The sequence below is a fragment of the Teleopsis dalmanni genome, chromosome X, assembly GCF_002237135.1.
Source record: "Teleopsis dalmanni isolate 2A chromosome X, ASM223713v2, whole genome shotgun sequence".
Classification (NCBI taxonomy): Eukaryota; Metazoa; Arthropoda; class Insecta; order Diptera; family Diopsidae; genus Teleopsis; species Teleopsis dalmanni.
This window is the reverse complement of record NC_051848.1, coordinates 39,691,043-39,716,499: the sequence shown is the minus strand read 5'-3', so window position 1 is coordinate 39,716,499 and position 25,457 is coordinate 39,691,043. Positions and strand designations below refer to the sequence as shown.

The 25,457-nt window shown below is 27.7% G+C and overlaps 2 protein-coding genes across 5 annotated transcripts; one reads left to right on the top strand and one right to left on the bottom strand.

Annotated features, from left to right (window-relative positions):
- Window positions 1-1,333: 1,333 nt before the first annotated feature.
- LOC119687636 (protein diaphanous) lies at window positions 1,334-15,998 on the bottom strand. 4 transcript variants are annotated; one of them, XM_038102036.1, is made up of 6 exons: window positions 15,906-15,998; window positions 15,739-15,851; window positions 9,199-9,500; window positions 2,982-4,949; window positions 2,378-2,908; window positions 1,335-2,304 (listed from the first exon to the last, which is right to left on the bottom strand). In XM_038102036.1, exons 3-6 carry the CDS (start codon window positions 9,494-9,496, stop codon window positions 1,805-1,807), a joined length of 3,297 nt encoding a protein of 1,098 aa, XP_037957964.1. In that variant the 5' UTR covers window positions 9,497-9,500; window positions 15,739-15,851; window positions 15,906-15,998; the 3' UTR covers window positions 1,335-1,804. The 4 variants fall into 4 exon arrangements, with proteins under 4 accessions (XP_037957965.1, XP_037957962.1, XP_037957964.1 ...); XM_038102037.1 differs by lacking the exons at window positions 15,739-15,851; window positions 15,906-15,998 and adding an exon at window positions 15,659-15,687 and having other exon boundaries at window positions 1,334-2,304; XM_038102034.1 differs by lacking the exons at window positions 15,739-15,851; window positions 15,906-15,998 and adding an exon at window positions 9,648-10,014 and having other exon boundaries at window positions 1,334-2,304.
- A 4,304-nt stretch (window positions 15,999-20,302) lies between these two features.
- LOC119662118 (ATP-dependent DNA/RNA helicase DHX36) lies at window positions 20,303-25,303 on the top strand. Its single transcript, XM_038071673.1, has 10 exons — window positions 20,303-20,864; window positions 20,928-21,090; window positions 21,796-22,550; window positions 22,619-22,795; window positions 24,026-24,394; window positions 24,459-24,572; window positions 24,636-24,755; window positions 24,821-24,967; window positions 25,040-25,156; window positions 25,216-25,303. The coding sequence occupies exons 1-10, from the start codon at window positions 20,314-20,316 to the stop codon at window positions 25,265-25,267; spliced, it is 2,565 nt and encodes an 854-aa protein (XP_037927601.1). The 5' UTR covers window positions 20,303-20,313; the 3' UTR covers window positions 25,268-25,303.
- Window positions 25,304-25,457: the final 154 nt, after the last annotated feature.

Sequence of the window (25,457 nt, the reverse complement as noted above, 5' to 3'; positions counted from 1 at the left end):
AACGAATCGATGTAGTTATGGATTTGCTGAGGTGCATTTATATACAAACCGTGTTTAATAACAGATATTTTAATAAAATTCCTATATTTTTATGTTCATTGTATAGATATAAGATGAATTAGTTTCTTAACCTGAAGGTTACAAGAAGTCTCAAACCAGTAAGAATGTGTAGAAATTGAAGGAATAAGCGCAATGTCAGTCCTTGAAGGTTTAGTGACCTTTTAAATAGGCCGCTCCTAACCTGGAGAACAGACGCCATTTGCAGCCGCTCATTAAGAGTACCGATGCTACGTAGTGGACTGCGCTTAACTTCATTACTCCTCATTCGACCTTACTGGCAAGGGAGGCCCTACCAGTAGCAAGCTACCGCCTGCATTGCTTGAAGGTTCTACGTAACTACTGAGCTTCCTCACCACGTCAAGATGGCAGTCCCCGAGGAGGCACTATTGTCTATTTATTTTAAAACTAGTAGATTCATTTGCCTGGAATCGTTTTAATTTAAATAGATGTCTATATGGCTGGAGTAGTTTCTTTGCTAGATTACTGGAATGATTTTGAAGACGAATGTGATAATATATATCATATATCCGTATCTACTGTAGCACAAATCTGATGTTGCGATCCCGATGGAGTTTGTCATTAATAAAATACCAGATCGCTATAGTTTTTATATTAAAAATATTTAATTAAACAATGCCTGTTTGTATTATGACAGGCTTATTCACATTAGTTTTATTTCGTTTCTGACTCAGACTTAGTTTTTAAAATTTGGGACTCGTATTTAACAAATATTGAAAAATTGATATTTGAGTATCCCATATTGAGAGGCAATTAAATTTATATTAGTTGTACCAATTAATTGTTTTTATAATTTGTTAAATTTATTTATTTATCTCTATAAAAAACATTTTTTCTTCATAATAAAATCAGCATTGGAATTTTATTCCTTAACAAAATAACTATTATATAATTGTTGTAAATTTTATACACATACATGCTATAAATTAAAAATCATCAAAAAAGTTACAGCTATTTTACTTATTTCTCTCTTTAACAAAATACTTTCACATTTTTTATTTAGTACATTTTATAAAAATAATTCATTACGTTGGAAGTAACTGTTAATCACTTGAAAATTGAAAAGTCAATGCAAATCTTTAAAAAAAAGTATGTAAAATAAACATAAATAAGCACATATACCAAAATATTTCTGATCAAGATATATATATATATAAACATACACATGTATTGCATATAAATAAAATAAAAAAATATAGATTTATATATTTATTCATATATTTTCATTAGGAGGCGAAAAAGAAATTATTTCCTTATTTTATTGCCTTAATAAAAATATTTATTTTGCGTAATATACTAATTGAATGTAACAGGTTTTTATTTATACAAAAATTCAACAAATTTATATTAAATAAAGATTAAAAAAGCATTGAAATCACATAAAAGTATTCCATTTCAATTAAAGCGTAGTTATAGGTTTGTGACACTAATAATACAAAATAATTACTATAAAATTACTATAAAAATTGAAATGCTTTCATGCTGTGCGCAAATAGTTCATGTGACAATGAGTTTACATTATACTATTCAGGTTAATTTCAAAGTTCGTTGTAAGAAGAATATTCTCATTATAAAATTCTCATAATTACTTATAGTTTTTAAATTTGCTTTTGCTTTTGCTTATGCTTTTAGTTTAAGTTTTAATAATTGTATGAATAAAATTTTAATATATATAAATGTAATAGAACTTATTATAATATATATTTAAATATATAAAGACAAAATGCTAAGGAAGGCGACGTTTTTCTATGTTATGCGAATCGGTTAACGCTTCATTCGACAGCATTTCTCTTGTCACTAGCAAATGTGGTGTGTTTCGAGTTCTGGAACGACTACGACTGAGTTGTGCACGTCTTTCTGCGCCCTCAGCGCGTTGTCTTCTTTGACGATGCATGCGATTACCAAAAGCGGAACCATTTTGTAGAGCTTCTAACAAACTGTCCATAACACCTTCTTGGGTATGTGCCGCATCCATATCAACAAGTGCCAGTTTTTGTCGCTGTCTTTCATTTTGTTCACGTAAAGATTGTTCTCGCGCTTCTTGTATTCTACGCTTTTTCTCTTCTTCTTCGCGGTGTCGTATAATTTCCTGATGAGCTTGCAAGAATTGATCCTTAAACGCTTTAATGTCCGCAAAGAATTCTTCCATTGTGTATTTATTCGGATCAAAGGAAAAGTATTCGCTTAAGTCTTTATATAATTTTTCCATTTTGATTTGCATTTTACCTATAAAATAAATCAAATAATTAAGTTTTATTTTATTTTGAAATAAATTTTGATATTCTAAATATATACTCACCTAAAACATCGACTTGTTGTCGACAATCAGCAGCAAATTTTTCCATTACCTCATTGAAGCGATCATCTTCACATTGTGGTACTTTGTTATTTTGTAAGTCAGTTTCCAAATTCTTGACAGCAGAGTTAATTTGTTGCATTGATTTTTGTATTGCTTCTAAATTGACACGGGATGCCCTGTCAACGTGCGTCATATCATTATAAAATGTAAGACATTCTGGAAATTTCTTTTCAACTACTTCAGCTATATAATGCAATAAAGTGCATTTATTGTCTGTATCCTTTGTGTTGGAAAGTTTTGTGAGATATGAAATTTGAAAACCAAAAGCAACACCATTTTTAGAGCCCGAATTCATATAATTGCCGACAAGTAAGATAAGCCTAAGTATTTCAGAAAACTTTTTGCTATTCCGCACTTCATCGCACGCAGCGGTGCCTGCAACAATGTCTGGTTTTATATCCTGCACCATATCAGCAAAAGCTAGCTTAAAGTTAAGATTGTGCAAACGTGGAGACAAACGTTTTATTTCAGCTAAAAATATTTAAATGATTATATATTAAAATTTTTATATTCAAACAAAGTAAAAATAAAAACCACGACATACCAATTGTAGCTGCGAACTGTTCAATAGATGATAACGGCTCGCCTTTAGCTTTTATTTCCTGTAAACGTTTGAGTTGATCTGGTGGTGGCAAATATTGTATTAGTTGTGTCAAGATGTTCGACGAGAGAATATCAGTGTCACATCGTAGTAGACAAAGTTTTATTTGATCATGTGACAATTGTTTCAATGATCCACCGAGAAGTATCAAAAGATTTTGTGCTGATCTGGAGTCCAATACACGCAGATCAACATTTTTCTTTGTTAGTGTAGTTGGTTTATCAACTGCGTCTTTTTGGTCTTTCTTCGCAGGTTTCGAAGCGAATTTAACAGACAGTTCAGTTAAGAAATCGTCAGACGCGAGTTGATCTTCTTTACAATTTATCCAAAATGCTTGTTCTGACATATTTTGCGGAGCTATAGTTTGCCAATTAGCGCGTTTCATTGGAGTATTAACTTCCCATTTCTTTTTCGGTTGCATTCCGTAAGGCAAAACAGGCGCAGCAGGAATTAACATTGGTGGTGGCCGTGGTCCGCCCATGCCAGGCATTGGTGGTGGAGGAGGACCACCCATACCAGGCATTGGTGGTGGGGGCGGGCCGCCCATTCCAGGCATTGGTGGCGGTGGAGGAGCACCACCCATACCAGGCATTGGAGGAGGTGGCGGCGGAGGACCGCCCATGCCTGGCATAGGTGGAGGAGGCGGAGGTGGTGGACCTGGAGCTGATGGCCCTGTACCTGATGGCGGTAGCGGTATATTTATTTTCGGCAATTTGTTTGGCGATTGAGCTATAACACCTTTTTCCTCCATCAGCCTAACCTTCTCCTCTAGATGTGCTACCTTAGCCTCTGCCTCTTGTTTAGCACTAACAAGTTCCTCAACTTTCTTTTCAAGTTCTTCCGAGCGCTTAGATTCTTTAGCTTTTGTTTTTTCAACAATTTCATCCAATACTAATGAGGGATCAATGTTAAAATTACGATTTTCAAAACTAGGATCACAATAAGCTTTATGGAATACAATTTGTGATATACATTCTTCAATTAATTGGTAGTAGGCAGGTTGAAAGTAATAATCATCTCGAATGTAAAGTAAATGTTGCAATATTGATAAAAAGTAAGGTTCAGAATTTGTATCTGTGACAAGATTCTTTAGCACCTCAAAACAGTCCGATAAATCATCTACATTAAATATTACATTATCAAATCGTTGTATAAATTCTTCGAAATCATCTTCACGTATTTCATTAAATATTCTAAAGTGCTTTTTCAAATCATCATTGTTGCTAGTTTCCACAATCTGTTTGAATTGTTCAAATTTATCATTTAAGCCCATACGCATTATTTCACATCTAAGATGTAATCGAACATTAAGATCACTTGGCGTATTCGTTAGGGTGTTTATAAAAATCAAACAGTGACACGCCAAATCACGTTTTGAGTCCAACGCTTCTGGCACAAACAGTGCGTCGACAATGGGACGAAAACGCTCGCTAGATTTATACGTTGCTGATGCTGCTGTAGTTATAGCACGCAAGACTTTTTCGTAACCATTTCGTTCAGGGACAATGCAAAAGGATGCCAAAAGTTTTACGGCTTCACACATAGTATAAGGCTTTTTAGGATCTAAACACTGTGCTAGAAGCAGTACAACTGAATGTTGATCTGGCATAAGTACTACATTGAGACCCCATGTATTATTCATGAAAGCCGTAAGACATCGTATACATTCGAATTCGATTCGTTCATGACGTTCTTTTCTACATCTTCCGAGCAAATTCATCACTTCGTCAATTCCATTTTCTCCAAAATCTTTAATCCATGATATTGGATTGCTAGTTAATGCTACACGCAAACTTTCTACACATTGATATACTTTATTTTCACTGTGTTCTGCACTATTTTTTATATAATCAATGTAGTCTTGTGGTTTTTCAAATCGAGAATTTCCGCGGTGTTCCATAGAATTTTTACCTACAATATAATAAAATATATTTATTAATATATATGATATAGAGTAGTGAATTGCAACAACACTATTTTATTATTTTTTATATTAATAATTTTTTTTAAGACTGCAAGTTCTAAGAGTTAAACTTGTACCCTGCCAAATATTATTTACGAATAATTGAAACCTCTTTATAAAAAATTTACCGATAAAGTTTCATGACATTTCAAAAATAATTTCATAAAAATTAATTCAATATTTCTATCAATAACTGCGTACGTTTTGTGATATAGTAGAGATCTGATCACTTCTATTTACATACTCAACTGGGTAATATAACATCTGTATATAAGACTGGCCATTTGTTTCGGCAATTAAATTCAGTCATATTATCAAAATTATTAAATTGACGATTGACTGGATCCAATTTACAGGGAGCTTAAAGTGCATATTAAGATAATCGCTCCTATCAGATCGTTGACAACAGTTGAAAACTCACTAGAAACCATCACACATAAAATAATGTATACTTATCACGCATTATGTCTAATCATCAGACTTTGAAATAGATGCAAACTACCCTGATGTCCAAATAAGTGTCTTGATAAAGAACCTAATGCAGTTTTCAGGCTACCGAAAGATATAATGCCCCAAGAAAGACGGATAGAATTGAAAGAAAGAATACAGAAGTTAGTATCGCCACAAATAGCTTATTAAAAGAGTTCTATGACAGTATAGAAACAAAGAGTGAAGCTTTAAGGCTTCGAAAAGTTGTCAACAATAAACATACCATGGTCAGTCTTATATACAAGTGTGATGAGTAATGTATGTACAATATTCAGAGATCTCTACAGAGTTTGTGGAAATCATATTACCCAGTTGAGAATTTATATAGACATGACCGGATCTCTCCTATATCATAAAACGAAAAAGTAAAAATTCTCACTAATAACAAAGTGAAGTGGGCAATAAGCTCGTTCCCATCATAAAAAGCACTGGCACTAGACGGGGTCTTTCTTGAAATGTTGCAAAAGTCTTCAATTTTTTGTCATAGAAACTATAAAGAAAGTGCTAAATTCTTATGTCGGAGTCGTTTTAAATCCTAGAACGATCTTTGATATAATGACAGCTATAAGATGGGACTAAGACTATAATTTGCTATAAGAGGTTTTTTAAGTATCGTTGGGACTTTCAACAATATGCTCATAGAAGCTATTCGGAACAATAACTTGCCTACTGAAAACCATATATGTGTTTTGTACTTAGAAAAGCCAATTTAAAAAAAATTTCGGTATGTATATATTATCAAGACGTATTGATTGAGATTTTATTTTTTAGGGGTAAAGTTTTTAAGTAGGGGATTTTATATAGGCGTGTTTTTATAGTTAGTTGTGTCGATTTCGTTTTTTTCTATCTCTATAGTCTTTTTATACTCTAGTGTCAATTAAAACTTCAGAAATGCTTATAGCTTACTGAATATATTGAATATTGATCAGTTTTATTAGAGCTTTGCTGTGAAAATTTGTAAATAATATAGATTTAAAAGCAAACGACATGCCATTGACTAAGGTTCAAATAGAAGTGTAAATAGAAAAATATTTAACACTTTTAGTGAATGAGAAACATGACTACAAAAATCTGTAGATATAGTGAAACAAATTTAAATGAGCTAAAAAAATTCTAGTTAATTAATTTTCTACAAATTTAAATAAGTGCAAAAATGAATATTATAATAAAAAATAAATTTCATTACCGTAACCTAAAAATAATGAATGAAATTAAGTCACAGAAACAGCACGAATATATCAAAATTGTATATAGTTTCCACTTCATAAATAAATTATTTATTACTATATATGGAGTACGATGTTTCAAAATGAAACAGTTATGAGAAATTCTTATCAGAGAAACAAAGCAAATATTTTATGTGTTTAAAGTAAATAAATATAAAATTAAAAATAATTGTTGAAATTTTGACTAATTGAAGAAATAGTTCCACATTCATAATCCAGAAAAAAATACGACATTGAAAAATTTCACATTAAACAAAACAGATTTCAAAAAATTTAATCACGATAAAAAAAAGCTGACCTTATTAAATATTGTAATATATTACACTGCTATTATTATTTTCGACATTCTATTCTATGTTATAGAATGCTCTTTATACTATAATATAGTAACGATATATCCTGTCATTAAAGATATAACTATCAGTATATCATAGCTAAATGAAATATATGCATTGTAATCATTAGGGGTTTTAGTAATGCCTGCTATTATACTCTAAATCAAGTATAGTTTATATGGATATTATGATGGTAATCAAAATGTCACAACTTGTGACATTAACAAAACTTTCGGCACTGCGTATTTTCACGGGCTGTCATGATGATATAGTATCTTTAGTATTCGTATTTATAATTTCTTTCCCGGAAGATATCTATTATTCTCACAGATCTTCCCAGGTTATCAACACAACCGGCTATCATCGTTTTATGCTTGACTATCATCTCTAAGTGAAATCGACGATGATCTTTACCTCACAATCGGCTGTTATCTAAGCAATTTCTTCTTTTATAAACTAACATACATAGATGGACATCAAATGGGGCACTAGTCAGTAGTATTATCCCAACACTGTCACATTTATCAATTACTATCTTCGTAACATTGTGACATTATTATTATATCTATATTAATATAGTTGTAATAATATATTTATAATGCAGACAATATTTTTTATTATGAATACAGTTGAAGACTTTGAGCCTTACATATTGATTCAAAATCTTTGGTATTAAACATACCATACATTGCGATTCGGTTATTATCTAGCCTCCAACATAATATCTCTTAGAGACAAATACATACTATCTAACGTCAGTCATAATATTTTTTAAGAACAAAGACATACATTAGGTTTCGGTTTTTAATTGAACTTCATGGTAATATTTCATAGTAGGAACAACAACTGTTTCGTGTACCAAATACTGTTCTTGCCCAACTAATATTAATGCATAATCAGGATAAGGTAACTCTTGTCTATATCTAATGTGAACCCTAATTAGAGTTTTTGTTTTTTATAAGTAACAAGTAAAGGGGGCAATATTTCAGATTAGCGTTATATGATTACTTTAAAGAAGAAAAATTAGATTTACAAAAGTATTAATCAATAATATAGATTACATTAGTGTTTCAAAGTGTTCGATGATTAGCTGGAGATTCTTCGAATTTAAATGTTCGAACATTTAAATCAAGGACTTTATATATATTCAACCCTTTCGAACTGTTTGTAGATTTTCGAATTTTTCATACAACTGATCTGATTTATGTCTTATTTTTTTTTTTTTGTTTTGTTAACAGGCTCGAACCTCATGTAATGTTTGAATATTTTCGAACAGGTCACTATGATGTTATTGTTCGAACTCATCGAAAAGCAAACAAATAAAGGAATGAAAAGAAGTATTCGAACATTTGGAACAAATATTTTAAATATTGTTTGAAAATATTCGAATTTCCTGTACAATTGATCTGCTTTATGTCACATTTTATTTTCGTTTTGTCAACTAATGATCGAATATCAGAAAATGTTTCGTGTATTTTCGAGTAATTTCCTATGTTGTTGTTGTTGTAATCTATTGGTTCCAAGAAAGCATATAAACAAGAGGGTGATAAAGAGTGGGAAGGGATTATTAAATGAAGTTATGTAGGATAAAGCATGGGAGACATGTGGATTTAACTTGCACCTAAGCTTTATTGTGCCCAATGGATTCAAGTTATGTTCTAATACATTAATCTTCTAGTCCAAACAAATGTTGAGGTATCACACTACACAACCTTGAAAGCTATATATCATTATTTTCTAGGCAATTACTTGAAATAATTCTAAGTAATTGGAACTATTAATTTTCGGTTGCTAAGTATAATTTATAATATTTACATTAAATGTAAAAAATGTTTACATTTTTTTGTTAAGTATTTTTTTATAACAAACTTTTGTAAGATGATACAAGTATTAAAGTCCAATGATTTTAATGAACTCTTGAAGTTTCCTTCACATTTTTGAGGTTTTATTATTTGCTTTCATTTTATTTAATTCTCAAATTGTATAAACAATGAAAACTCAAACTGCTAAATATATTTAAACTCACATTGTCAGCTAAAAAATTTAATCTTATCTGTCTCACTTTAAAAAACTCATCCGATAAAAAAAAGAAGTGGAAAAAAAAACACCAGAAATAAAAATTTATAAAACAATTAACTTTAACATACCTTTTAGATGCATAAAGATCATTTGTCGCCTTTCCTGCAGTGGCTTGGATAGCAATGGTTCACGCTTGTCCTTGGGAATATTCATGTCCTCCAGAATTTCCATGAATTTGATGTCTACTTCAGAATCGGTAAGACCGCGTATATTATTCTCCAATTCCTGTAAATCGTACGCATCGCCATCTGTTGATGTAGGACGTCCAGAAATCGCATTGTGATTATAACCACTGGCTCGAACTTTTGGTCGCCCAAATATGGTTTCGAACCAACCATCGTTTGATTTATTTTTTTCTTTAGACATTCTTCTGAAAATGATAAAACATTTTAATAAATATATAAATAGTTTAATACTATTAATTATTTGTTAAATTTCAGGATCTCGTTTTAATTTTGGTTGTCAACAATTTGAAAAAAAATTGTTTGGAATGCGAACTGTTTTGCTTTTGAAATACCTAAAAAACTTTTGTTTACACTTCGGTTTACTCTGGTTCAACATTAAGAACGCAATGAAGTTGCAGTGCTCACTCGACGAAATGTTTAGATTAAGAAGTGCAACTGAGGATTTAATAGACATGCGCACTGCAACGCCCCAGCAGCTGGCATTGAAGACGAGTACCGGAGTGTTTTCTACGATTTGACATTCTAGGCTAAAAACAGTTGTGGAACCAACAGCAATACACAGGCAGCAGTATATGTAAACAAACATATTAAAAAACAGATCCAACATAAACAATGGAATGCAGAATTGACATTAAAATTATATTAGCTGTTGCTGTTATTAGAAGTTTGTAATGCCGATGTAGAACAAAGTGCTAACCATTAGATTGCTTTCTCGCCATTCCAGCTGCTAATTATACTATTTTAAACTTTTTAAAACAGTTGGTCAAAATTAAATGATGACTCGTTAAAAACAATTACAAGTGACATATAGAAAATAAATTAGTATAAATTATAGAAAAGAATTTATGATTATTCAAAAATTAACGACCGATGACTACACCTAGTCATTGCCATAAGTACATATTCGAAATAATTATAAAATATGACTGATTTATTATATATTAAAAATAAAAAAGAAAAAAATACTAATAAAAAATAAATATATTATATATTAATTTATTTATAAAATAATATATATCATAAATTAATGTAATTTTAAAATGAATATTAATTAAAAATTATTATAATTAATAATAATTATTAATTATTATTAACTAATAAATATATAAAAAATAATAGTATTAATAATAAAAAATAAATACCAAAAAAATAAATAAATAGTAAAAAATAACACAAATTATTCAAATAATAATGATAACAATATACATAGAATAGAATAGAAATATACTAGCTCCCAACGGAACAGAGCACTGCGACCAGATTGATCTTTTGTACTGCAACTGACCCTAACCGAACAGAAGACATTCCGCCTTTCGAATGAAAGCCAGAATGTCGTTCGTTGAGGACCTCCTAAAGTCAAAAGGAGAGAGCAGTTCTTCTCCCAGTGACCTCCTCCTTACCCAGATCAAGGTTGGGCACTCACAGAGAATGTGACTGGTGGTCTCGTCTGCTTCTAAGCAGAGTAGACACTCCATATCTTCGGACAGACCTATTTTATTAAGGTTATAACGGTGTACATAATAGTGACATAAATAAAAAAACAAACCATACAAAAGATAATTTAAATAATATTTAATATAAGCAAGTTCTACTAATAAAGTTTAAGTCATAGATCCAAGAAAATAAAAAGTAAATAATTAAATGTAAAATACTCAAATTGATATGATTTTCAATTCTTAAATAAAATAAAATTTATAAAATTTTAATAAAAATCAATAAAATTTATAAAATTTTAATAAAAATCAATAAAATTTTAATATTAATTTAAAAAAAGGAGGTTTATTATTTAACCTTGACCAATTAGTCCGTAAAAAAATATATATAAATTAAGACTATCGACAGAGAACACAAAGTTCTGTAGAATCCAAATAATATGGTCTATATACACCTTATTGATTATTAGAAAGGCTTAAATAATTTTCAGTAAAATAAACCTTATTATTTTTAATAAAGTGTCGATGTAACTTTGAAAACTATACTAACTATTTAGAGTTATAATAATAACACAAAATCCAGTTCAAATTAAATAAAACGTGAAATCTACCAAACTGACTCCACAAATCTTATGAAACTCTGTCTCCGAACATATTATCTCACTTTCTTTTCTCTTTTTTCATTGTGGCCACAAACTGAAAACAACAGACTTTAAATGATATAATATATATATGATAATATATGTTAATATATATATGTTATATATATAACTGCATTCATACGAGTAACCCACTAGTTCATACTTAAACAACTTCAAATATTAGCGAAGAGATTTCGAAACATAAACTACAGAACATGTCTATGTTAGTATTCAATAAAGTAAATGTTGTATATAGTTAATATTATATATAGTTAATATTCTATATAGTTAATATTCTATATAGTTGATATTCTATACATTTAATATTATATATATTTAATATTCTATATAGTTAATATTATATATAGTTAATATTCTTTATAGTTGATATTATATATGGTTGACATTCTATATAGTTCACATTCTATATAGTTCACATTTTTTATAGTTTATATTTTATTTAGTTGACATTCTATACTAAATTCCAAATTTCAAATTCTAGTTAGTTAATATACTAACTAGAACTACTATATATATGGTTAGATCAAGCCCCCATGCAATGTTAGGTTTTCTGTATTAATAGATAGATACAACGGACAGACAGACAACGAAAGAACAGATAAACGATAAGCGATTATGGATTAAACGATTCATTTTGTCATCCTGAGTAAGAATACAGGATTTATATGTAACGAACTACCGTCCACCAACGCGTTATGATTATTGTGACAAATCGTATATAGATTTTTCAGTTTTTGTATGTAGGGTGTAAAAATGCAATCAGAGAAATTGATGACTATTAAAATATATATACTATACTATAATCTCTGTGACTAAAATTAGGATTTTTCGAATTCAGTAGTGTTTATAATAAGGTAATAGGTGAAGTGGAAGGAGACAGACAAAAGTTTCGAAAACATTGCGTACCTTTAATATTCTCATTCAGTTATTCAAAACCTTCATAGTCTGTGGAATTACTATCAAAATTTGTTTAGATGATATATTAATTTGAAAGAGTGTGAGTCATATATATCGATACTTCTGATATTTGTATTAGGCAAAATCCTAAAGTCGTTGATATTGTTGTTGTTGTAGTAACCCGTAAAAATTGCTACATTTGTTACATATATGAAAGTGATCATAAATACGTGTACATGGATTATAATGTGGATAGGTGATGGTACTAAGAGAAAGTAGGAGATTTTAATTAAATTCAATCTGAGACAAAGCGGAAGAATCTGGCCACTTCAATGTGGCATATCCAAAGATCAATTGGACTCAAGTTAGTGTGTATTTGATAATAGAGTTGTCATTGTTATTAACTGATTTGACTGGTTAAGTTAAAGCGGCAACCTTATGCATCAAAGCTCAATTAAACACTTTCAGCACCTTAGTTTTTGCTAAGAAATTAAACTTAGCGTTGTAGCAAATAGTTGTTAGTGTTGTTGTTGTGACCTGCGAGTACCCTGTTGCATACAATCCCAATTGGGAGTGGTACATGACTCAAAATAGAGAATCTATTTTGGTAGACAAATGATAATCTCTATTGTGAGTGAGCAGTGACAGTTTGTTATTTGGGTAAACAAATAACTTTAAACCATATGAGTGATCGCAACTGAAACCAGCCATTTCTCATGGGTACGAATGGTACATCCACTTAAATATATTTAAATATGTATGTTAGTATATATACGTATGCTGGTTAGAAAAACAACAATATGTATTATTTTTTAAATATGTTTTAAACATATTAAACACATGTTTACAATTGGTGAATCATTGAATATGATAATATATGTATTTAATATATTTTATAAAATGTTTTGCACAATTCCGATTTCTTTGAAACACCCAATTGACAATGGACTTTAGTAAAGACAACTGTTTTAAGCAACTTCTTTCACTTCTTTATTATAGTTTAGTGTAGTATAGTTTTATTTACGAGATATCGGGCTATAACGTTAGAAATTTTTATATCAGAACTACTAATAAATTTATATAAAAATAAGACGCACAAATTACATACATATACTAAGTGGCACAAATATAGTTTTTTCTTGTTTTAGTTAATGTAATTAATATAAAAATTTTATATTATTATTCACTGCGATACCTTAAAAAGTACATAATATAATATAATAAGTAATAATATATATAAATCGACATACCCAAGCAATCGTATTGTTATCGTTATTGTTTTCTGAGGTTAAGTACCTAGAAATAATTGAAACCCCTGTAATCGTCTTCTGGAATTAAGTACCGTGAATACTCAGAAAATCGGAATCAAGTCAAATTTTTTTTATGAAATATCGTTTCAAATAAAATTATTACTGAATTATTGTAGGACCTATAATCATTTTCTAATATTGAGTATAATATGGATACCCAGAAAATCAATATCAGCTCATATTTTTTTATGAAATATCGGTCCAAATAAAATCTTTTAAAAAAACAAATTTTTTTTAAAATTGCATTATTTAACTATTGACCCATTAATCCGTTAAAAAACAAAATTAGTATTTAAAAAAACTAGTCATTTAAAGAATAAATTATCGAAATTATTTGATAATTTCATGTTATACAATTTAAATACAATTTTAAGTACCGTGAATACCTAGGAAATCGTAACCTCATGAATTTTTTTATGGAATTATTGAAAGTCCTTTAGTTTTAAATCTCTGTAATATTATTTTATACAGAGTATGTATATACTTTTGCGCTCAAACACATACGGAATAGGTTCCTGCCGATGTATATTCTTACGGAAGAGGCAATTAAACTCTCTAAAGTAGTAGGTTCTACACTACTTTTTATTGACGCAACAGGGCTTAGTGACCTACTCTAAACCCAGAGGGGGGGCACAATAGACCCCACAATAATAATAATAATAATAATGTATGTACTCTGTATAAAATATAATATGTATATTAAATAGGAATACAATGAATTGGTTGGAATTTATAATAACAATAAATTATTGGAATTATTTAAGTAATTTTACTTTTAAGTACTGTGAATACCTAGGAAATCGGAACCTCATGAATTTTTTTATGGAATTATTGAAAGTCCTTTTATCATTTTCTGGAACGAGTACCGTGGTTTTAAATTTCTATAACAATATTTTATACAGTATTATAATATATAATAAATAGGAATAGGTCCTTTTTAGGTCCTGCTTTTAATAGTTATTTTACAATGGTTGGAGTGGTTGCAAATAATTATATTTATAATATTCTAAATAATTAATAATTATAAACTAAATTGCATTAATAAGATATACATTTTATTAAATTTTTATATTGCATATTATACATACATTCATGATATATGTATGTATAATGCATAACAAAAAAAAAATATAAATAAATATATTCATATATATATCTAAAAATTGTTTGTCTATTATTTGAGAATATTTATTTTTGGGAAATGAATTCGCAATTTCAGTTGACCAAAAAATATTTAATTTTCTTGTTGTTATTATTGTTGTTGTTGTATTTTTTTGCTATCTTAATTCGTAAACGAATTGCAAAAATTTAATATATACACATATATATAAATATATAGAATATATTCCAAAAAATGTTTGTTCTATTAAAATAGCAAAGCGATAAGTTATATTTGAAAATACTAAATAATTGCACGTACATATATATATATAATATATAATATTATTAAAAACATAAACATTCCTTAATTGTGCGTTAATTATGAATCATTTTTTCTGTAATCACCATAAAAAAATAACTGCAACACCAACAACAACAACAACAACAACAACAGTAACAGCGACGACGACAACAACAACAGAAACCACATTTGAAATGAAGTAAGCAAATAAGTTAAGTTGCCAACAGGTTTTGTGTGTTCTTCAAAACTCTGAACGCGTAATTTTAATGATTACGTTACCTTCTTCTGCCATTAAAAATGCAATTCACTTCACATATATACGAATTTGTATTTTAATTAAATAAAAAAAAAAAGAGATTGTAACAGATTTATATTATATTGACTATAATAATGAAATCTTTATTTTTTTCACATTTTATTTTATTCGAACAAAGTCACTCTAGATTTTATGTTTTTGTTTACATTGTGTACGAAGAGAAAGGGCACATATAAGTTCAATTTACATTGTTGGCGGTATAATTCCACGCCCAATAACAATTTAATAACTTTATAAAAATAAAATAAAATAATAAATTTATTATAATAATATATGTAAAATTGTGTTTCTATTTTAAATATGAAATTTTTTGTATTGCTCACATATTATAAACCACATTTAAGAAATTCTGAGAAAGCGCTAGGTAGGCTAACGTAATGAGTCTTATATTATATGTTCTTACCTTTGACTTAAACACGGTGGTTTACGTCATAGACATTAACAATATTTTATTAACACGATCAGCAATTTATATAGCGCACTAAACGGATTCTCTTAGATTTCGAGACAATATAACTAAAAACAAATGCATTGTATTCACAATTAAATAATGTTTATTATGTTATATACCTAAAAGTATAAAACTAAGCGCACACTGTTGATCAAAAACAAAACTGAAAACAACAACAAAATACAATTCAACGATCTGCTGATAAATATGAACTGAAGCACAAATTGTGCAACCAGTGTGGCCAGTTACTCAAAAAGTAGTAAATGATAATAGGATTATAATAATGAATTGTTTTATGATTCAAAAACTTTTAAAACTAGTTGAATATATCACTTTTTTTTAAACATAAATATTGAAATACAAACTGTACATGAGTGTTGTTAATTACTCAAAAAGTAGTAAATCATATTAATAAAATAATAATAAAAATTATTAATCAAAATTATAACACAAAAACTTTTAAAACAAATTGTATATATCACCAAATATGAAGATTAAGTATGCGCTTTGCTATACATTTCAAAACATAATTAATATATATAATTATAATACATATTTTTAAAAAAAAATATATATACAATATAATATATATAATATTATTTTTTCTCATACATGTCTGTAGACTGAAATCTGGTATACATACTTGAATAAACACAGTGCGATTTGGTAGCATAACAGCATAATTGTTTCGCATACATGTAGTATCGTCTCTAACATACTTAATATATATATAATAAAGCACAAACTATGCTATCAGTATAGTTAATTACTTAAAAAATAAGAAATAATAATAATACATTAATAATTAAGTAAAAATATAATTTGAAAACTTTTAAAACCAATTGAAGCACAAACTGTGCTATCAGTGTGGTCAAGTACTCAAAAAGTAACAAATGATAATAGTACTAGATATATAATTATATAATCAGAAAACTTTTAAAAAAAATTGTATATATTGCATTAAATAATACACGAAAAAACATAAATTTGATATCAATGTGATCAGTTAGTTAAAAACTAATATATGATAATATCTTAATAGCCCTGTGTTCCCCAAGCTACTCGTAGTAAAACACAAGTAAACTCAGAGCTTAACACAAATAAAATGACAAATTTCGCAATTTACACATATTTTAATAGAACAGTTTTATGTGAAGTCTGATAAGAACATCAGTGCCGCGCAAATAAACAATATAAAAATTTAAATCCAAACCAAAATATGTGATTCACACATCAATACAAATTTTACTTGAAGTAATATGTACGAGTAAAGTCTGTGTAGCATTTTCAAATTTCGACAAGGATGTTACGCTCTCTCAGATGCTCTCATTTACTCGAAAATTTGCTGGTGGAACACATATGTGTACACACAGTGTTACTCAAAGTTACTACGAGTATAATAAAAGGAGGGAATATAAATATTAATATCAAAAAATATTAAAATATTTATATATTAAACATCTATTCTTTTTATTTCTTTTTAAAATATAATTAATATATTTTTATTCCGTTAAATTTTTGCATTATAAATTCTTAGTTGCATATATAATTTTTATTAACTTACACTAAATTTATTTTTATAAATTCGTCATACATAACATATTATATAGCGACCGGTCTAATCTACAACATTTATTGCAATTATAGATATTTTTTCAATAAATGCAATACAATGTATTGCCATTAATAATTTCCAATTAAATTTGAGTAAATAAACAGTAACTATACTCAATAAGAATATCAAAAAGCAATTATCGAGGTTAAAGTACAAATTTAGTTGTTTAATTACAGATTTCCCATACAAAAATGAACCTCGTTTTGTACATAATTGTAATTAAATGCTTTATTTACAGAAATTTATCAAGTACACCAAACAAACCATAATAAGAGAAACGTCAAAATTTATCTCCAATGTGTAATATAGACAGAGTAGATAAAAAATGCAGATTAACTTAATCTGCTTCTCTTAATCTCACAATGTAAACGTAGTATTACACATCATACTTGTTACTGATTAATGTGCCAAAATGCAAAATTTCAATCAAGTCTCATTTGTAATAGCAAAATTTGGTATAAAAATCAAAATATTTTGTTGTCATATCTAATTTATTTATATTTTACTCGAAAATGTTACCTTTGTTGGTGTGTAAATAGCATTTCTCATAGATTAATATAGTTTTATCTACATTAATTTTTACTTGAAATGTATGTGAATTGTGAAATTCGTACGTTCCCTTTTCAAGGTTATTTGTAATGTAAGGGATGAGATATTAGAAACATTTTATATAATATAAAATCTAAATTTTTTGAAGTCGTATTAAGATTCCTAGATTATTTTAATGGCAACGCAATTATATGCCAAGATAGCTTGGTTTTCCAAATACATGTAAGCTTATTACATTGATCACACTAACGGCTATACACACCATCTAATAACACAATTATAATGATTAATATATTCATTAATCACACACATGATGATTAAATGAAAAAGCAATTGAAATTGTTTCTATCGCCTTCTATATCCTATATCATCCTTATATTGATCATTTACATTCAAAATCTAATATACATCAAGACTGTAATCAGAATATATGTTGCCTTTCGACTTTACGTCATCATTTAACTTTGCTTTCAGATTTTCTAAAAATCATTAAAAAACTCCGTTTTTATGCATTCATGTTAACTACTTTCAAATGCAAAGTATATGAAGATGAAATCAAAATAAAACAGAACAACCACTGACGGATTTCGGTTCTTGGTGATGCCATTATTTAAGAATTTTTAACTGTGACGTTAACTGCCACATTAAAATGTTTGCAATATTACAATGAAATACTTCTGGTAATAAAAGGGGTAACCAGATGTAACTAAGTACATGATACATATTATAAAACTTGAAAAAATTTGTTTTTGAATCTTTTGCAGTAAATTAAAATTGCAAAAGTAGTTTTTCCATAATCTTCAAATTGAGAAAGTAAAATATAAGTTAAAATTAAGCTCATTAATTATTTTTATTCAAATACTTTAAATTTAACATTAATTTTAACTTTTTATAAGAATTTGTAATAATAACAATCGGCTGATCACCTTCCGAGTACCGAAAAACTTACTAGCCGCGATAATGGAAAGTCACAAAACAAACATAAATAAGATTTTATCATTTTACTGGGCACGTCTAAATATCTTTTTATATACATATATAACATATTTATCTTTTACCTACGTTAATGCACAGTAAAGCAAATGAAAAAATGTCAAAAAGGAATAGAAAACATTACAAGAAACTTAAAGTAAAGAGTTATTAAAGAAGTCATATTATTATTAATTAAAATTAATGATGTTATATATAATTTTTTTAAAATAATTATTATTATTTTATATATTTTATTATTAAAATTAAATACTTTATAATATAAAATAAACAAGATCTTTTAGCAGTATGTTGAATTACAGTGTATTCTTAGATATGGAAAAGCTCTTTGTGTTTGTATCTAATGAATGCATTATTTATTTGCGTCTTTAATTAATATAATTGTATAATTTCTATTATATAAAAGTATAATCTGAAGGTAAAATAATGATATATGTTATATACTTTATTGATTTAAAGTTATATAGATTTACAATTTAATAATAATAATAATAGTTTATACGGAATGGCACGCTTTCTCCTTTGATCACAACGACGAACAACTACGCACTTCGTATATTTCCTTTTTTATCTATTTCTTTATACAGGGTTGCCATGATCGAATATACTACAATATATATTTCATTATCACAAAATATTTGATAAAAAGGTGTAAATATTAATAAATAATTATTTGTCTGTCCATCCAGCGGATGGAGATGAAAAATTGTTTAAATTGTCATAGGTAAATTTTTAATGAAACTACAAAGATTAAGAATACAAAAATAAATTATAATGAAAATTGTACTACATTTACATACATTACATTAAAATAAAACGAACATAAAGGCCGTGTGCGAGTTCGAGTAAATTGGTAGCAAACTGAGTGAAATAGTAAGTTATGTAGGTATGGCAGCGAATGTTGTTATTCATTAGACTATCATGTACGGTAAATTAAATAAAAATTAGGTGAATTAGGTATTACCATTTAAGAAAATTTTATAAAATGTTTAATAAATAAATACATAAATTTAAAAATTTTTAACCAAAAATAATAAGTGCAATAAATAAATATATATATAATACATAACATCTATATATAATATATAATACATATAACATATATACATATAACATATATATATCATATAACATCTTATACATAAGTGCGCTGTGAATAGTTCCTACGAAATTTTAATTTACTTTACCTCAATTTGCTCGAACTCGCACATGGCAAAAATATTATATATGTACATAAATCAAGACGTCATAAAAAAAAACTTTTACATATGGCAGCACTAAAAAAATTTTAAAGTTCGACTGACAGCTTTTGAATCGGTCTTTCAGAATTGGTTATTTTAAGAAGTTGGTTGGTTTAATAAATTATCTTAAATATGAGTAATAGAATAAAGAAAGAAGGATTCTATTATATATGTCCTATTGTAAAAATAACTGAAAGTTTTCGAAAAGAATTGAATATAGTTTTAGATAAATTCAAAGCAAAAAGTATTGAGTTAGAAGAAGCGCATAAATTATTTCAAATTAAATATGACAAACATGAGCATCGGCATTTAAAGATTTCCTACGAAAAAGCTCTTATACAAAATTTAACAACGCAATTTAATAATTTCGCGCTTAACGACAAATACAACGAAAATTATGCGCAAAGGTTGAAATTGCCTGTAATGAAGGCTGCGAATATCATAAAAGAGGCGGTAACAACAAATAACATCATATTGGTGCTAGGAGATACTGGTTGCGGCAAAAGTACACAAATTCCGCAGATTATTTTAGATATGTATTTAGAAAATGGCAAAGCAGATGAATGCAGAATCGTATGCACGCAGCCACGACGCATTCCTGCTATATCAATAGCTCAAAGAGTCGCGGCAGAGAGATGTGACAAGATAGGAAATTCAGTTGGATATCAAATTCGTTTGCAAAAGTAATTACTGTTATAAATTATATATCAATTTAGTTGGATTAATGTTTTTTTTTTTTATTTTAGTATTTCTCCGAGAGGTCCTGGTTCCATCCTCTACTGTACAACAGGTGTTTTGCTCCATAGAATGCAAATGAACTTCTTATTAAACGATTTTAATGTTGTTATCATAGATGAAGTTCATGAACGAGGAATAGAAGTAGATCTTCTTTTAGGGCTGCTTAAGCGGGTAAGAAATACAATTTTATTTTATTTTATGTCTTTCTATAGTAAAAGTTATTTTTATCTCGCATAGCGTAATGCTGCGATTCCAATTGGAATAAAAAGGTTAAGAATGCTACATAAAGTTGCATTTTAACAACTATAATAATATTTTATTGCCTGTCTTATTTTTAGTATTTCTATTAAACAGTATGTATATTATTAAAAAAAAGTTCTTGGTTATTGTTCATATTATTTCCAACTATAGTAGATTATATACTTCATTTAAACTTTAAACGGGTAAGTTTGTCTGCCATTATCACAGACTATTAGGGATAACAATACACTTTATTGCATTTTATATAGACAATTAAAATTATATATTGAATTTCTTACTTCTATGTTTTGTCGGTTAGTTTCTAAGCTATAGTTTTCAAGTAAATTTATAGAAAAAAAGTTATATAAATTAATACTTAAAAACCTTAAAAAACCGTCTTCAATGATAGTTTTATATTTGTTTAAATATCAAACTATATAATATATCAATATATAATATATAAATATATAATATATAAATATATAATATATAAATATATAATATATACATATAAATTTATAATATATACATATAAGATATTGCTACTCATATTCTAGTTGTATTTTATATTATAAACTATATAATAATTCGATGTGTCTTAAAAATTAACTCTAAAATCGAATTAATATTTTTCAGATCATTGAAATCAGAAAAGAATTGAAGTTTATTTTAATGAGCGCGACTGTTGATGAAAAATGTTTTATAGAATACTATAAACATTGTAAAGTTTTGAGAATAGAAGGTACTATGCATCCTGTCAAAAGCATTTATTTGGAGGACATATTAGCAGAATTAATAGCAAAAGGAACTTCGTTTAAAAATTTTTTCAACAAGGATAACTTCAGCGATTCTCATTACAGAAATATGATAATGCCTCATATGAATAATATTAAAAAAACGCACGGTCAACGCGTAGCTGATATATTACAATATCCAGATTCTGAAGGCTGTTCATCAATAAAATTAATAGAATGCTTAATATATCATATATGTGAGCAAACGGATTCGGGCGCAATTTTAGTATTTTTACCCGGAATACGGATAATTACTGATTTAGGTAGAATTCTGCGCAACAATAAAATATACCAAAATAGAATAGTAGTATATTATTTACACTCTACATTATCAATTGCTAAGCAGCAATTAGTATTTAAAATTCCTGAGAAAGGTGTACGAAAAATAATATTGTCAACAAGTATTGCCGAAACATCAGTTACAATTGAAGATATTGTATATGTTATTGATAGTGGACGAATAAAAATTAACGAATACGATGTTAGCACCAATATTGCTAATCTACGAGAAACTTGGGTGAGCAAATCCAATGTTAAGCAGCGGCGAGGTCGCGCTGGTCGTTTAAAAGCTGGTTACTGCTATCATTTGTATACTAGGTAATAAAATTAATAATACACAAATATGCGTCTTACTTATATATATATATATATATCACAATTCTTAGAGCGAGGGAAAACACTATGCCTATGCAAATTCCGCCCGAAATAACTAGAACACAGCTGCAAGATGCTATACTTCGTCTAAAATTTTTCGCTATAGATAACGTAAAGGAGTTTTTTTATAATCTTATGGATCCACCGTTCGCCAAGGCAGTTGACAATGGTATTGAATTATTAAAAGTGTAAGTATACAATGTTTGCACATATAATCTTTTTATTTAATTTTATATGTATAACACATAATGTACATAATTTTATTCACATAATTTATACATAAAGTTAAGTTATATATATTTTAGATACTTATTTCATATACATCAATTTGTTTTTATATTTATTTTATTTATATTTTACTTTATTTCTATATTGTATATATGTTATGTATATTGTTGTATATATTTTTATGTATTCCATGAAAATTAATGTGTGTGATAGAAAGAAGATCATAATGAGAAATGGATTCCTGAAAATAAATAAAAAAAATATAAAGAAAAATTAGAGTTTCCACAAGCATGACTGAACTTTTTTCAAAAAACAGTTTTATATCACCATAAGTTCCAAACCCATTTAAGTATAACGACGTGTAATATATCAACTCAAAGCATAGTTAATGAATTAAAAATTGGCGTACAATGTTGTTGTTGTTGTAGCCCGCAGAGATACCATATATTATACAAATACATAATATGAAAGGAATTAGAAAAACGTATACATGGGTTGGGAAGTGAATAGGTGATGGTATTGTGATAGGAGAAGAGATTGTTTAGGAGTAAGAACAAATTAAGGATGGGTGAGATTTAAATTAAAATCAACCAAAACAAGTCGAAGAAACCTAACCACTTAGTATACAAACTAGCTATTTAAATAAGCCGGTTTTGGGACATTGTTTTTGAAATACAGCTTGTTTGGTTTTATTTTTATAGTAAAGGTCTTTAAACACAATGTAATTTAGTAAATATTGGATATTGGACGATTTATGGAAATCATGGAAAATGTTCTAAATTTTATTCTTAATTTATGCTGAATATGTTTTGTATTGTATAATTATTTCTTTGTAATTAAGAATACAGTCGAAATATTGGTTTAAATAAATAAATTCTTTAAAAATAATTTTTTAAAAAAAATTATTCAATTATTGATCAATTGGCTCGTTTGAAAAACAAAATTATTATTTGGAAAAATATATAAAAATTTAAATATCTAAAAACTTATTACATTTAAAGTCTTAATATAAAATTAAGTTTATATTTAAAAAATATTTTACTAGTTTTCAAAACACGTTCTAAATTAGTTTTTGAAAAGTATATAAATTTCATCTATCTTTAGTAATATACAAAAATTATGTAAAACTATTATATAAAATAGTGTAAAATCCAAAAAAAAGTATAATAATTATCTATCTATAATTATAGAATTGGTTGTTTAGATGAAAATGAAAAGCTAACACCTATGGGGTCCTGTATTGCAACTATACCTATTGAAGTACAGTTAGCTAAAATGATCTTATATGGCGCCATTTTCAAATGTCTAGACCCAGTAACGACCATTGCAGCAAGCTTCCTCTACAAGTCTCCGTTTGAGGAAGAAGAGAGAGGCAACGAGGTATATTATACGAAATCGAAGTTTGCTGAGGATTCATGTAGCGATCTAATCTTGCTACATAACATAGTTCGCAGTATGCGTAAAGGCATAAAGTTAGACGAACATGCAGTTAACCAAGCAATAATGGATGATATTATAGAAACGAAAAAGCAACTTACAAGTTCGCTTTCAGTATCAGGGTAAAAAATTACTTAAAACATATTTTATATAGCTAAAACTGTTTTTTTTTCTTATTATATGTAGATTCACAAAAACATCTGATAGTAGTGAAGCTGAGTTGAATATAAATTCAAATAACTTAAGCATTGTTCGTTCTGTTATTGCTGGTGCACTCTATCCTAACATAGTACTCCTATTGTAAGTTAAATTAAAAAAAAAATGAAAAAGCTTTAAAAATGTATTTTCGATATTTATTTGTAGAAGAACACATTCTCGTGGAAACAAAGTATATACCTCACAAGAGTTAGACACTACAGAATATAAAAGAGTACATTTCTGTAAAAATTCTATAAATTCTGGAAGACGTTCATTTATGTCTAAGTATGTTTTTAATGTTTAATGTTTAAAATACGAGTGAATAGTATTTAAAATTTAAATATTTTTAGTTTCTTCGTTTATTACAAAATATGTGGGAATAGAATTGATGATTCCACAATGGTCTCGCCAAATTCCTTATTATTGTTCAAAGAATTAGGAGAGAATATTAAAATAAGTGATAATGAATGCACAATAATAGTGCGTGGCTCATTAAAGTAAGTAACTCAAAACAAATATTGTTAATTTCATTTATTGCATAATAATTTATATTCGTTTCTTTTATTTAGGTTTACTATGGAGATATCTACTTATAAATGCCTCATTAAATTAAGAAAGATGTTTAATAAAATAGTTGAAGCCAAATGTCTAGGAGTGAAAATGGATAATGAGGAAGACATCTTAAGGTATGTAAAATGTGTTGATGTTATTAAACATATTATTTTGTATATATAAATTTTTACAGTGCCTGCTGCAGATTTCTAAGTTCAAATGAAGATGAGTTAGACGAGAGTTAATTCAATGAGTCGACTGTTCATCTTTATCTAACAAGTTCCTTATTTTAATATTATTATTAATTTATTATTAATTTATTATTAATTTATTAATAATTTGTTATTAATTTATTAATAATTTGTTATTAATTTATTATTAATTTATTATTAATTTATTATTAATTATTAATTTAATATTAATTATTAATTTATT